Source organism: Oncorhynchus mykiss, chromosome 1, assembly GCF_013265735.2.
Source record: "Oncorhynchus mykiss isolate Arlee chromosome 1, USDA_OmykA_1.1, whole genome shotgun sequence".
NCBI classification, from domain to species: Eukaryota; Metazoa; Chordata; class Actinopteri; order Salmoniformes; family Salmonidae; genus Oncorhynchus; species Oncorhynchus mykiss.
Window position 1 is genome coordinate 57,621,916 of NC_048565.1, and position 16,380 is coordinate 57,638,295.

A 16,380-nucleotide genomic window follows, 5' to 3' on the forward strand; every position below is an offset into this window, starting at 1 on the left:
GACAATGACCTCCATCCTCGACCAGGAGATGGTGGGGTTGTGACTTTGGAGCCACCAGTGCCTCAATGATGAGGAAGGAAAGGCGTTCTTGGTGCAGGGATCCCATGTTGATGGTGAGTGGTGCTGTGATGTGTGTGATTATCCCGGATCCCAGTGGTCGACTATACAGTGCTTGAACCGGAAACCATTGAAGCTTGTGCCATTCCGGACCACAATAGGGACACCGTCTCTGATGCGGTGGGGTTTGGGGACCATGCCTCCATTGTTTCTGGCTGTGTTTCAGGATGGCCAAAGTAGGAGGGCAAGAGCCGAAGCTCCCGAAGAAGGTTATCTAGATGGATGGCCATTGCGATGAGTGCGTCCAAGGAGAGGTTGGCATCTCAATACGCCAGTTCCCATCTGGACCCCTTTGAGCAGTCCTCTTCTGAATTAGATGCTGCCACGGATGCGCTGGATAAACTGGATGCTTCCATGGACCGGAAGGTGAGGGCATACTCTGCAGTGGTCTGGGCACCCTGCTGGAGTTGGAGTAGGCACTCACCTCCCTCTCTACCCTCTGGTGGATGATCGAAGACAGCCCTGAACAGAGACATGAACCTCTCAAAGGAACCCAGCTCCTCCTGTCCTCTCTCCCAGATGGCCGTGGCCCACTCCATTGCCTGTTCGTTCAGCAAGGAAATGACCGTGGAAACCTTGGACCTCCCTTCTGAATGGGAATCAGAGAGGGAGCACTGGAGTAGGAAGCCGCAGGCATTCAGATGGAGTCCCGTCGTGATTGTCCGGGAGGCATCGCTGACCCAGGCGGACTGCTGCAGGGAGTAAGGAATCAAGTGCAGTTGCTGTGTTTAATAACGAAGAACATGAAGGAATACAAAACAAGAGAAGCATGCTGGGCATGAAAAACAAAACCAATACTGCCTGAATACTGAGGCTACTGAGGGCTAAATAAAGGGGATGTAATCAAGATATGGAGCAAAGAGGTACTAAAGCAGAACAGAACGTACGATTCTGGTGCATCACATGCGGCCTACAAAGTTACAAGTATAGGCTAGCGAATTACATTTGATATAATATGTCTTATTTGAATAATTGGTAGTCTGACGCATATATTTTTATACAACGGGTGCTGTCTTTCCAGCTTCAATTTGAAGTAATTGTGTTGTTTGCTAGCTCCTCTGAACAACAGTGTACTGATGAGTGAGCACATTTTCTATGCCAGGCGAAATCTTGCCTCATAAGCTCATTCTTATGGATGTATCCAAATAAATGTCACTAGAAAACAACTTAAACAAATGCAAATGCCCTATCCATAGATGCAGAACAAAAAGACCGAACGACTGGGTCACGTCTCTGGCAACCAAACCGATAGAACAAACAACCAGCCGGCTTGGGTAGCAACACTAGATTTGTGTCGGGACGATATCTTGTGGATGGATGAAATGTTATGAATAAATTCATAAAAATAAAGTTTTGAATTAAAATATGTCAATCATTATTTTAATATGTTGGTAACCCGTCTGGGGCTCAAAAGCAGCTGTGCCAATATATCCGCCAAACACTGGCTTCTCTGGCATTATCACTTGAATATATACCTTCCATAAAATTTCCCCAAATGTTATTTGCCTACCTCCTCATTCTCTCTTTATTTTTGCTTAATTCCTTCCTCGCTTTCAAACAGTTAAATAAAATAACTTTTATTGTCCTTATCTTCATCATTCTAATGACATTCTTGAATAATATAGGAATAGAATTAAGATGCAGTAAGCTTATGGTTCTCGATAAATAATGCTATAGCCTACGGCCGTTGTGCGTTCGCTCTTTTTTCAAACTGCTGTATTGAACGTTCAGCAAAAAAGAGCTTGCGTCCTACTAAAAGAAATGCTACAAAAATCATGTCCAGGAAGCTATTCTACCTAATCCTGCATGTTATTCAGATTTCCGCAGGGCACGGATATTGACCTTAGGGAGCTAATTAGGAAAATCTTTTTGATATATCATGAATGGTTATTGACACTGTTCTACTATACGTGGGCACTTTTATTTTGACAATTTATATAATATATATATAATGAAATACCCTGACCTGGAAGTACTTTTTTTAGTGTTCCTGACCAGACAGAGTTCACAAATCAAATGCCTACTTGTGCTGCCACTGGACAGAAAAAAACTAATAAATTATCCTTTATTTATTGTAAATTAAATTAGTTTGTAGTAGAGTTAGATTATCTACTGGGTTTTGTTTCACAGAAATTGCTAGCTAGCTGAAATTTTGCTAGCACAATCTATATACCAACTTTTTTAAAGATCTGAACATGTTTAAGATCTGAAAGGAGGGAAAATGCTGTAAAAAGACTCACTCTCCAGTCTCTGTTCACTTGCATTGGATTTGCTTATACCGCATGTACTCGAGGGATGTAAAGTGTGTTTGAAAGTGAGTGTGTGTGGATTTCTTTAGATATTGTTTTCACATATATACAGTTTATTGTTCCGAACAACCTATATCCCGAAAATGATTAAGATCTGATAATTTGTAGTGGCTTGCGAAAGTATTCACCCCACTTGGCATTTTTCCAATTTTGTTGCCTTACAACCTGTAAATAAAATATATTTTGGGGGGTTTGTATAATTTGATTTACACAACATGCCTACCACTTTGATGATGCAAAATATATTTTATTGTGAAACAAACAAGAATAAGACAAAAAAACGGAATACTTGAGCGTGCATAACTATTCAACCCTCCAAAGTCAATACTTTGTAGAGCCACCTTTTTCAGCAATTACAGCTGCAAGTCTCTTGGGGTATGTCTCTATACACTTGGCACATCAAGCCACTTTGATTGTTGCCCATTGCTCAAGGCAAAACTGCTCCACCTCCTTCAAGCTGGATGGGTTCCCTAATCTTTAAGTCACACCACAGATTCTCAATTGGATTGAGGTCTGGGCTTTGACTAGGCCATTCCAAGACATGTAAATGTTTCACTTTACCAGTGTTGCTTTAGCAGTATGCTTAGGGTAATTGTCCTGCTGGAATGTGAACCTCCATCCCAGTCTCAAATCTCTTGAAGACTGAAACAGGTTTCCCTCAAGAATTTGCCTGTTTTTAGCTCCATCCATTGTTCCTTCAATTCGGACCAGTTTCCCAGTCGCTGCAGATGAAAAACATTATCACGGCAAGATGCTGCCACCACCATGCTTCACTGTGGGGATGGTGTTCTCAGGGTGATGAGAGGTGTTGGGTTTGTGCCAGACATAGCATTTTCCTTGATGTCCAAAAAACTCACATTTAGTCTCATCTAACCAGTGTACCTTCTTCCATATGTTTGGGGAGTCTCCCACATGCCTTTTGGCGAACACCAAATGGGGATTTGCTTATTTTTTTCTTTAAGCAATGGCTTTTTTTCTGGACACTCTTCCGTAAAGACCAGCTCTGTGGAGTGTACGGCTTAAAGTGGTCCTATGGACAGATACTCCAATCTCCACTGTGGAGCTTTGCAGCTCCTTCAGGGTTATCTTTGGTCTCTTTATTGCCTCTGATTAATGCCCTCGTCTGGTCCATGTGTTTTTGGTGGGCGGTCCTCTCTTGGCAGGTTTGTTGTGGTGCCATATTCTTTAATTTTTTTAATAATGAATTTGATGGTGCTCCGTGGGATATTCAATGTTTTGGATTTTTTTTATAGCCCAACCATGATCTGTACTTCTCCACAACTTTGTCCCTGACCTATTTGGAGAGCTCCTTTGCTTATTGGTGTTGCAGTCTCTGTGGCCTTTCAGAACTGGTGTATGTATACTGAGATCATGTGACAGATCATTTGACACTTAAATAAAGTCCACCTGTGTGCAATCTAATTACTTGGGTGACTTCTGAAGGTAATTGGTTGCACCAGATCTTATTTAGGGGTTTCATAGCAAATGGGGTGAATACATATGCACGCACCACTTTTCCGTTTAATTTATTTTCTGAAACAAGTCTTTTTTTCATTTCACTTCACCAATATGGACTATTCTGTGTATTTCCATTACATGAAATCCATATAAAAATCAATTTAATTTACAGGTTGTATTGCAAAAAAAATGAAAAATACTTTTGTTCAATCTCATATGACCAAAGACTAAATATAGTACAATGTCAAAAACTCATATGCTAGAAAAATGCTTGGCCAGTAAAAAACAAGTACTCAGAGAACAAGTGTACTAAAGGAAATTATACATTTCTGTTATGGACATTTATAGTGCCTTGCAAAAGTATTCACCCCCTTGGCATTTTTCCTATTTTTTGCATTACAACCTGTAATTTAAATGGTCGATTGGCAAGTATTATGTAGATGTGTATCATAAATGTTCACTTAAAATATACTATGGAGTTTCAAGTAGGCAGTATGAGGGTCTGAGACATGATTCGAACCTGGCACACACAGAAAAAATGCTGGGTTGTTTGGATGACCCAACTTCTGGGTTGCTGACAATGAGGGAGTTAGATTAATCTCGCCTGGGCACCCGTGTAGGTCTTTTGCATCGGCTTAAAGTTGGTGTCCAGGTGTCCCGCTCTGTATGACGGCAATTTGGCTCAAAACATATTAAGCATGTGTTTTAATTTGTAGGATGTTATGTTTTCCTTGCAAAAGTGATTGCTTTTGATAAAAACACCATCTGCCTTCCAACCAATTTTTTTTGAATTTTTTTTTATGCTAAAGTGATGTAAGTTTATGGACAATGCAACATTCTGCCTTGTTGACAACCTGACCGAGCAGCGCAGATTACAGCTCGATTTGAGGGCGCATCTCCCTCCCCGCTTTCACCTGACGACGTCACCGGCCTTTTCCCGGTTCAGCCTTTACCAGTGTAAAATAACTCACTCAATGGATCACACAGTTGGGTTGTTGATGCTGGATTATTGAGATATGACCAAGTGGGTCAGATCAGTAGACTGGAGGCGTGGCTTAGTAGGGGCATGGGTTTTAGATAGTTCCTTTTGGCCACCCGAAAGAGTAAATGTCATTCCTGTTCATCTGTTCTGCTGTATTGTTATTACCTGTTATGGTGGGACACTAAAACTTTTGTAGCTTTAACAAGTCTTACACAACTGTATGAGCCTCTTAATAAGAGACTATAAACACCCATGTTGGTGTTTCCACTTTCTTATTACAAATCATTTGTAAAGTGTTCAGACCCCTTGACATTATCCATATTTTGTGACATGACAGCCTTATTGTAATTTGGATACAAAAACATTCTGCGGTCAATCTAAACGTAGTGCCCCATAACGACAAAGTAAAAACAGGTATTTATACATTTTATACAGAAATATTATATTTACATAAGTATTTAGACCCTTTACTCAGTACTTTGTTGAAGCCCCTTTGGCAGCGATTTCAGCCTCAAGTCTTCTTGGGTATGACGCTACAAGGTTGGCACACCTGTATTTGGGGAGATTCCCATATTCTTCTTTGCAGATCCTCTCAAGCTCTGTCAGGATGGATGAAGTGTCGCTGCACAGCTATTTTCATGTCTCTCCAGCAATGGGTTCAAGTCTGGCCTCTGGCTGGGCCACTCAAGGACATTCAGAGACTTGTCCCGAATCCATTCCTGCATTGTCTTGGCTGTGTGCTTAGGGTCATTGTCCTGTTGGAACGTGACCCTTCACCACAGTCTGAGGTCCTGAGCACTCTGGAGCAGGTTTTCATCAAGGATCTCTCAGTACTTTGCTCCATTCATCTTTCCCTTAATCTTGACTAGTCTCCCAGTCCCTGCCGCTGAAAAACATCCCTACAGCATGATGCTGCCACCACCATGCTTCACAGTAGGGATGGTGCCAGGTTTCCTCCAGACATGATGCTTGGCATTGAGGCCAAAGAGTTCAATATTGTTTCCGTCAGACCAGAGAATCTTGTTTCTCATGGTCAGAGTCCTTTAGGTGTCGTTTGGCAAACTCCAAGTGGCTGTCACATGCCTTTTACTGAGGCGTGGCTTCCATCTGACCACTAACATAAAGGCCTTTTTGGTGGAGTGCTGCAGAGATGGTTGTCCTTCTTAAAAGGATCTCCCATCTACACAGAGGAACTCTGCAGCTCTGTCAGTGTGACAATCGGGTTCTTGATCACCTTCCTGACCAAGGCCCTTTACCCCCGATAGATCAGTTTTACCGGGCGGCCAGCTCTAGGAAGAGTCTTGGTGGTTCCAAACTTCTTCCATTTAAGAATGTTCTTGGACATTCAATGCTGCAGAAATGTTTTGGTACCCTTCCCCAAATCTGTACCTCAACACAATCCTGTCTTGGAGTTCTAAGAACAATTCCTTCAACCTCATAGCTTGGTTTTTGCTCTGACATGCACGGTCAACTGTGGGACATTTTATAGACAAGTGTGTGCCTTTCCAAATCATGTCCAATCAATTGAATTTACCACAGATGGACTCCAATCAAGTTTTAGAAACATGTCAAGGGTGATCAATGGTTACAGGATGCACCTGAGCTCAATTTCGAGTCTCATAGCAAAGGGTCTGAATACTTGTGTAAAACATTTAAAAAAAAATCAAAACCTGTTTTCGCCTTGACATTATGGGGTATTTTGTGTAGATTGATAGCAAAAAATATTTACTTTTGGAATAGGGCTGTCATGTAAGAAATGTGGAAAGTCAAGGGGTCTGAATACTTTCCGAATGTACTGTATATGTAAATACTAATGAATACACGCTCATATTATTATTGTGGGGCTTGCAAAGCAAAAGCCTCCATTTAATCTTAGACATAATTTGTGGGGCAAGCGAAGCATAATCCCCTATTTAAATCGTTAACATACTTGTTATTCTTTATCACTCTACACCTCATACACAGTTAAAGCTAGAAACACCAAAAATGTGTGGACTGAACTGAGTTGCTTGTATTCAAATGTTTGATACTTTATTAAGAAAATATGTTTTTTTTCTTTCTTTTTATCAATCTTCATTCACTTTCCTCAATATTCTAAAGCCCTCCATTTTGACATAATCACTTCCAACATTCACTGTAAACAATGTATATTTTGACACAAATCAGCTACTTTAACCACTTTGCCAACAACTTAGACAAAAGCAGAAAAATCTGAAAAGAATAACAGAATTATCTGGTATCGATCAATCTGTTTACACCTGTTTAAGTAATCGTATAAATGTTGACCACTTCCCCAAAAATTGACAAAAGTTACAGGGTATGACATCTACTTCTCTGCTATTCAAAAAAAATCAGAAAATAAATATCTTCTAAAAATAAAAAGTTGTTTGTCGGAGTTTAGAGTGACAAAAAGTAGGTAGCTAACGTCAGCTAACAGCTCTGTCTCATAATTGAGCAGTCCAAACAGAGCTGTTGCTATGGATACTCAGACACATTTGGCAGCTTTGGGAAGAATTATGAAGATGGAGAGAGTGACCCCAATTACCAACCACACAACAACTGGCTAAAACCACACAACTATTGAACACAACTACAACCACACAACTAATGACCACAACTCCTGACCAAAACTGCTGACAACTACGGACCACAGCACGTCTGATCATACAACTACTGACCATAAATCATGAGCACCACTTCTGAGCACAACTACTGACCATAAGCACATACGTCCTAAACACAACTGATGACATCCACAAAAACTGACCACACAAATACTGAGCACAACCACACAACTATTGACCAAAACTAATGACCACAACCTCAACCACTGACCACAACACTACTAACCACACAAGTACTGACCAAAACACCACAACTATTGAAACACGCAACTGACAACAATCACACAACTACTGACCACAATTATTAACCAAACTGACACCACAACTCTTGACTATCAATCATGAGCACAACTTCTGAGCACAACTACTGACCATAAGCACATATGTCCTAAACACAGCTGATGACCACAATTACTGACTATAACCACACAACTACTGACCATCTAATTACCACAAACACAACTACAGTACTAACCACAAATACTGACCACAACTACTGACCATAACTACAAAACGATTGACCACACAACTACAGACCAAAACTAATGACCACAATTACTGAGCACAACCTCACAACTACTGACCGCACAAGTACTGACCACAACTACTACTGACCACAGCTGATGACCATAACTACTGACCACAACCACACAACTATTGATCCCATAAATAGTGAACCAAAACCATACAACTACTGACAACACCCAAACATCTACTGATAACACATTTAATGACGATAGCTACGGCCCACAACTACTGACCACCACAGCTAACCACAAATAGGGACCACAGCACAACTACAGACCAGAACTACTGACCAAAACCACAACAATTGACCACATAAATAATGAACCACACAACTACTAGACAACCACACAACTACTAACCACAACTCCTGACCACAATTCATGAGCACAACCACATAACTGACTACAACGATTCACTACAACCACACAAATACTGACCACAACTACTAACCACAAAAATATTGACCTCACAACTACTGAAACACACAACTGCTGAACACAACCACTGAACAAATGAATTACTACTGACCACACATAACTAATGACCAAACTACTGACAACTACCGACCACAATCACACAACAGACGACAACCACACTGAACACCACAACTACTGACAACAACCACAACTTTTGACCATACAAATACTGAACCACATAACTACTGATTACAACACAACTATAGACCACAACCACACAACTGCTGACCACAACATCACAACTACAGACCACAACTCCTGACCAACATTCATGAGCACAACTCCTGGGCACAACTTCTGACCACAACCACATAAGTACTGACCACAACTACAAAACTATTTATCATCACCACACAACTATTGACCACATTACAGTACAAGTCAAAAGTTTGGACACTTCTACTCATTCAAGGGTTTTTCTTTATTTTTACAATTTTAACCAAAAAAGTGTTAAACATGTCAAAATATATTTTATATTTGAGATTCTTCACAGTAGCCACCCTTTGCCTTGATGACAGGTTTGCACACTCTTGGCATACTCTCAACCAGCTTTATTTCAAGTAACAGGTGTGCCTTGTTAATAGTGAATTTGTGGATTTCCTTTCCTTCTAAATGCGCTTCAGCCAAATCAGTTGTGTTGTGACAAGGTAGTGGTGGTTTACAGAAGATAGCCCTATTTGATAAAAGAACATGGCCATGGTATGGCAAGAACAGCTCAAAAAGCAAAGAAAAATGACAGTCCATCATTACTTTAGGACATGAAGGCCAGTCAATACGGAAAATGTTAAGGACTTTGAAAGTTTCTTCATGGGCAGTCGCAAAAACCATCAATTGCTATGAGGAAATTAGCTCTCATGAGGACCGCCACAGGAAAGGAAGACCCAGAGTTACCTCTGCTGCAGAGGATAAGTTCATTAGAGTTACCAGCCTCAGAAATTGCAGCCAAAATAAATGCTTCAGTTCAAGTAACAGACGCATCTCAACATTAACTGTTCAGAGGAGACTGCGTGAATCAGGCCTTCATGGTCAAATTGCTTCAAAGAACCCACTACTAAAAAGACACCAATAAGAAGAAAATACTTGCTTTGGCCAAGAAACAAGCAATGGACATTAGACCGGTGGAAATCTGTCCTTTGGTTTGATAAGTCCAAATTTGAGATTTTTGGTTCCAATCGCCATGTCTTTGTGAGACGTAGAGTAGGTGAACGGATTCTCTGCATGTGTGGTTCCCACATGCGGAGGAGATGTGATAGTGTGGGAGTGCTTTTATGGTGATTTATTTAGAAATCAAGGCACTTAACCAGCATGGCTACCACAGGATTCTGCACCAATACACTGTCCCATCTGGTTTGCACTTAGTGGGACTATCATGTGTATTTCAACAGGACAATGACAGAACATGGCCAAGATGTTCAAATGTTCATAGGTGACCAGCAGGGTAAAATAATAATAATCACAATGGTTGTCGAGGGTGCAACAGGTCAGCACCTCAGGAGTAAATGTCAGTTGGCTTTTCATAGCCGATCATTCAGCGTATCTCTACTGCTCCTGCTGTCTCTAGAGAGTTGAAAACAGCAGGTCTGGGACAGGTAGCACGTCCGGTGAACAGGTCAGGGTTCCATAGTCGCAGGCAGAACAGTTGAAAATGGAGCATCAGCACGGCCGGGTGGACTGGGGACAGCAAGGAGTCATCAGGCCAGGTAGTCCTGAGGCATGGTCCTAGGGCTCAGGTCCTCCGAGAAAGAAAGAGAAAGAGAGCGAAAGAGAATTAGAGAGAACATTCTTATATTCACACAGGACACCAGATAAGACAGGAGAAATACTCCAGATATAAGACTGACCCTAGCCCCCCGACACAAACTACTGCAGTATAAATACTTGAGGCTGAGAGGGGTCGGGAGACACTTTGGCCCCGTCCGACGGTACCCCCGGACAGGGCCAAACAGGCAGGATATAACCCCACCCACTTTGCCAAAGCACAGCACCCACACCACTAGAGGGATATTCCCAACCACCAACTTACCAACCGGCGCCAACCCGGATAGAAAGAGCAAGTCAGTGACTCAACCCACTCAAGTGACGCACAGTTTTGATGTCTCACTATTATTCTACAATGTAGAACATTTTACAAATAAAGAAAAACCTTTGCATGAGTCGGTGTCCAAACTTTTGATTGGTACTGAGCGCATACATACTGTACATATGGTGTGATAGAGTAGAAATTACAACAAAATATATACAGAAAATAAGTAACTTACTTTGATAGGAAGACACATGTCCAAAGTTATAATTTATAAGGAAAACATCAATAAAGGCCTTTCAGACATCAGCCAGAAAATGTGCCAGGGGGAAAAAGAGATATGTATCATACTTGATGTGGGGAAACACTGGGGAAGTGTGTGGGCTCTGTCGTGGTAATTTCCTGTATTACTAAATGAGGAGAGTTATAAACCACACACAAGTCAGAGTTATATTTTAAACTTCATCTTTTGATAATATGAGCTTCACCATAGCCCTGTGTGTCATGTTGTCTTGTCTCTGTCCTTTCCCTTCACCCTGTCTCCCTCTGCTGGTCGTGTTAGGTTACCTTTTCTCCCCCGCTTTCCCCCAGCTGTCCCTTGTCTCCTCTAACTACCCATTCACCCCGTTCCCCACCTGTTCCCTTTTTCCCTCTGATTAGGTCCCAATATCTCTCTCTGTTTCTGCTCCTGTCCTTGTCGGATTCTTGTTTGTTTGTGTCATTCATGCCTGAACCAGACTGTCGTCATGTTTGCTGTAACCTTGTCCTGTCGGAATCTGCCGGTCCATCTGAGCCTACCTATGTTTGGTAATTAAAGAAGCTCTGTTTAAGTTGATTCGCTTTTGGGTCCTCATTCACGCACCGTAACAGAAGAATCCGACCAAGAATGGACCCAGCGACTTCGGATCCTCTCCACTCAGCCGTCGAGATCCAGGGAGCGATGCTAGGCAGACACAAGCAGGAATTGTCTGCTGCTCGACATGCCGTTGAGACCCTGGCCACCCAAGTCTCCAACCTCACAGAACAGGTTCACCATCTCCGCCTCGATCCACCGGCCACTTCCAGGGCTTTCGAATCTCCGGAGCCCAGAATCAATAACCCGCCGTGTTACTCTGGGGAGCCCACTGAATGCCGCTCGTTCCTCACCCAGTGTGATATTGTGTTTTCTCTCCAGCCCAACACTTACTCCAGGAGCACTGCTCGTGTCGCCTACGTCATATCTCTCCTTATTGGACGGGCTCGTGAGTGGGGCACGGCAATCTGGGAGGCAAGGGCTGAGTGTACTAACCAGTATCAAGACTTTAAGGAGGAGATGATACGGGTTTTTGATCGATCTGTTTTTGGGGAGGAGGCTTCCAGGGCCCTGTCTTCCCTATGTCAAGGCAATCGATCCATAACAGACTACTCTATTGAGTTTCGCACTCTTGCTGTCTCCAGTGGCTGGAACGAGCCGGCCTTGCTCGCTCGTCTTCTGGAGGGTTTCCGCGCAGAGGTAAAGGATGAGATTCTCTCCCGGGAGGTTCCTTCCAGCGTGGATTCCTTGATTGAACTCGCTATTCGCATTGAGCGACGGGTTGATCTTCGTCACCGAGCTCGTGGAAAGGAGCTCGCGCTCTCCGTCGCCTCCCTCTCCGCATCACTACCATCTTCCTCTGCCGGCTCGGGTGCTGAGTCCATGCAGCTGGGAGGTATCCGCATCTCGACTGAGGAGAGGGAACGGAGAATCACCAACCGCCTCTGTCTCTATTGCGGTTCCGCTGGTCATTTTGTCACTTCATGTCCAGTAAAAGGCCAGAGCTCGTCAGTAAGCGGAGGGCTACTGGTGAGCGCTACTACTCCTGTCTCTCCTTCAAGATCCTGCACTACCTTGTCGGTCCATCTACGCTGGACCGGTTCGTCAGCTTCCTGCAGTGCCTTAATAGACTCTGGGGCGGAGGGCTGTTTTATGGACGAGACCTGGGCTCGGGAACATGACATTCCTCTCAGACAGTTAAAGGAGCCCACGGCCTTGTTCGCCCTGGATGGTAGTCCTCTCCCCAGGATTCAGCGTGAGACGCTACCTTTAACCCTCACTGTTTCTGGTAATCATAGTGAAACCATTTCTTTTTTAATTTTTCGTTCACCTTTTACACCTGTTGTTTTGGGCCATCCCTGGCTAGTTTGTCATAATCCTTCCATTAATTGGTCTAGTAATTCTATCCTCTCCTGGAACGTCTCTTGTCATGTGAAATGTTTAATGTCTGCTATCCCTCCTGTTTCCTCTGTCTCTTCTTCACAGGAGGAGCCTGGTGATTTGACAGGGGTGCCGGAGGAATATCACGATCTGCGCACGGTGTTCAGTCGGTCCAGGGCCACCTCTCTTCCTCCACACCGGTCGTATGATTGTAGTATTGATCTCCTTCCGGGAACCACCCCCCCCCGGGGTAGACTATACTCTCTGTCGGCTCCCGAACGTAAGGCTCTCGAAGATTATTTGTCTGTAGCTCTTGACGCCGGTACCATAGTCCCCTCCTCCTCTCCCGCCGGAGCGGGGTTTTTTTTTGTCAAGAAGAAGGACGGGTCTCTGCGCCCCTGCATAGATTATCGAGGGCTGAATGACATAACAGTGAAGAATCGTTATCCGCTTCCTCTTATGTCTTCAGCCTTCGAGATCCTGCAGGGAGCCAGGTTTTTCACTAAGTTGGACCTTCGTAACGCTTACCATCTCGTGCGCATCAGGGAGGGGGACGAGTGGAAGACGGCGTTTAACACTCCGTTAGGGCACTTTGAATACCGGGTTCTTCCTTTCGGCCTCGCTAACGCTCCAGCTGTCTTTCAGGCATTAGTCAATGATGTCCTGAGAGACATGCTGAACATCTTTGTTTTCGTTTACCTTGACGATATCCTGATTTTTTCACCGTCACTCCAGATTCATGTTCAGCACGTTCGACGTGTCCTCCAGCGCCTTTTAGAGAATTGTCTTTTTGTGAAGGCTGAGAAGTGCACTTTTCATGCCTCCTCCGTCACATTTCTCGGTTCTGTTATTTCCGCTGAAGGCATTAAGATGGATCCCGCTAAGGTCCAAGCTGTCATTGATTGGCCCGTCCCTAAGTCACGCGTCGAGCTGCAGCGCTTTCTCGGCTTCGCGAACTTCTATCGTCGTTTCATCCGTAATTTCGGTCAGGTGGCAGCTCCTCTCACAGCCCTTACTTCTGTCAAGACGTGCTTTAAGTGGTCCGTTTCCGCCCAGGGAGCTTTTGATCTCCTCAAGAATCGTTTTACATCCGCTCCTATCCTTGTTACACCTGACGTCTCTAGACAGTTCGTTGTCGAGGTTGACGCGTCAGAGGTGGGAGTGGGAGCCATCCTTTCTCAGCGCTCCCTCTCTGACGACAAGGTCCACCCATGCGCGTATTTTTCTCATCGCCTGTCGCCGTCGGAACGTAACTATGATGTGGGTAACCGCGAACTGCTCGCCATCCGGTTAGCCCTAGGCGAATGGCGACAGTGGTTGGAGGGGGCGACCGTTCCTTTTGTCGTTTGGACTGACCATAGGAACCTTGAGTACATCCGTTCTGCCAAACGACTTAATGCGCGTCAGGCGCGTTGGGCGCTGTTTTTCGCTCGTTTCGAGTTCGTGATTTCTTATCGTCCGGGCTCTAAGAACACCAAGCCTGATGCTTTGTCTCGTCTCTTCAGTTCTTCAGTAGCCTCCACTGACCCCGAGGGGATTCTCCCTGAGGGGCGTGTTGTCGGGTTGACTGTCTGGGGAATTGAGAGGCAGGTAAAGCAAGCACTCACTCAAACTCCGTCGCCGCGCGCTTGTCCTAGGAACCTTCTTTTCGTTCCCGTTCCTACTCGTCTGGCCGTTCTTCAGTGGGCTCACTCTGCCAAGTTAGCCGGCCACCCTGGCGTTCGGGGTACGCTTGCTTCCATTCGCCAGCGTTTCTGGTGGCCCACCCGGGAGCATGACACGCGTCGTTTCGTGGCTGCTTGTTCGGTCTGCGCGCAGACTAAGTCCGGTAACTCTCCTCCTGCCGGCCGTCTCAGGCCGCTTCCTATTCCCTCTCGACCGTGGTCTCACATCGCCTTAGATTTTGTCACCGGACTGCCTTCGTCAGCGGGGAAGACTGTTATTCTTACGGTTGTCGATAGGTTCTCTAAGGCGGCTCATTTCATTCCCCTTGCTAAGCTTCCTTCTGCTAAAGAGACGGCACAAATCATCATCGAGAATGTTTTCAGAATTCATGGCCTTCCGTCAGACGTCGTTTCGGACAGAGGTCCGCAATTCACGTCTCAATTTTGGAGGGAGTTTTGCCGTTTGATTGGGGCTTCCGTCAGTCTCTCTTCCGGCTTTCACCCCCAGTCTAACGGTCAAGCAGAACGGGCCAATCAGACTATTGGTCGCATCTTACGCAGTCTTTCTTTTCGCAACCCTGCGTCTTGGTCAGAACAGCTCCCCTGGGCAGAATACGCCCACAACTCGCTTCCTTCGTCTGCGACCGGGCTATCTCCTTTTCAGAGTAGCCTCGGGTACCAGCCTCCGTTGTTCTCATCTCAGTTCGCCGAGTCCAGCGTCCCCTCCGCTCAGGCTTTTGTCCAACGTTGCGAGCGCACCTGGAAGAGGGTCAGGTCTGCACTTTGCCGTTATAGGGCGCAGACTGTGAGAGCTGCTAATAAGCGTAGAACTAAGAGCCCTAGATATTGTCGCGGTCAGAGAGTTTGGCTCTCCACTCAGAACCTTCCCCTTAAGACGGCTTCTCGCAAGTTGACCCCGCGGTTCATTGGTCCATTCCGTATCTCTCAGGTCATTAATCCTGTCGCAGTGCGACTTCTTCTTCCGCGATATCTTCGTCGCGTCCACCCGGTCTTCCATGTCTCCTGTGTTAAGCCCGTTCTTCGCGCCCCCGCTCGTCTTCCCCCCCCCCCCCCATCCTTGTCGAGGGCGCACCTATCTACAGGGTCCGTAAAATCTTGGACATGCGTCCTCGGGGCCGTGGTCATCAGTACCTAGTTGACTGGGAGGGGTACGGTCCTGAGGAGAGGAGTTGGGTTCCCTCTCGGGACGTGCTGGACCGTGCGCTGATTGATGATTTCCTCCGTTGCCGCCAGGTTTCCTCCTCGAGTGCGCCAGGAGGCGCTCGGTGAGTGGGGGGGTACTGTCATGTTGTCTTGTCTCTGTCCTTTCCCTTCACCCTGTCTCCCTCTGCTGGTCGTGTTAGGTTACCTTTTCTCCCCCGCTTTCCCCCAGCTGTCCCTTGTCTCCTCTAACTACCCATTCACCCCGTTCCCCACCTGTTCCCTTTTTCCCTCTGATTAGGTCCCAATATCTCTCTCTGTTTCTGCTCCTGTCCTTGTCGGATTCTTGTTTGTTTGTGTCATTCATGCCTGAACCAGACTGTCGTCATGTTTGCTGTAACCTTGTCCTGTCCTGTCGGAATCTGCCGGTCCATCTGAGCCTACCTATGTTTGGTAATTAAAGAAGCTCTGTTTAAGTTGATTCGCTTTTGGGTCCTCATTCACGCACCGTAACACTGTGACTCTCAGATCAATTCAGTGTCTATAAATGAATTCTGAGAGGGATTACAAAAGAATACTTCACCTTTTATAGCCAAGATACACCCCTCTGAATTCACAATGACGAACCACAGATCTTAGGAACTTCACAAAGGGCCTTTTGCTTAAAAAAGGAGTATCCCATAGCCAGATAGCATTAGCTATAAATTATCGTTCAGTTTGGTCTCTAATACAAGGTTCTACTTCTCGTTCTTGGTACTTCATGTTACCAAAACATTACCTCATTCAATGGCATATATCAATTGTCAATACTAGATACTCCCATCTCAAATACAACCCACCCCTGGACAAGCTCCCTGAGGGGAGTGAG

The 16,380-nt window shown here is 44.9% G+C and overlaps 1 protein-coding gene across 1 annotated transcript in view; it reads left to right on the forward strand.

The window, feature by feature from the left end:
- The first annotated feature begins 351 nt into the window (after window positions 1-351).
- LOC110525562 (phospholipid phosphatase 4-like) overlaps window positions 352-16,380 on the forward strand; it is a 143,132-nt gene continuing 127,103 nt past the window's right edge. The window contains exons 1-2 of the mRNA XM_036989719.1: window positions 352-483; window positions 637-818. Coding sequence (XP_036845614.1) covers window positions 352-483; window positions 637-818 — 314 coding nt within the window. The remainder of the gene's footprint in view (window positions 484-636; window positions 819-16,380) is intronic.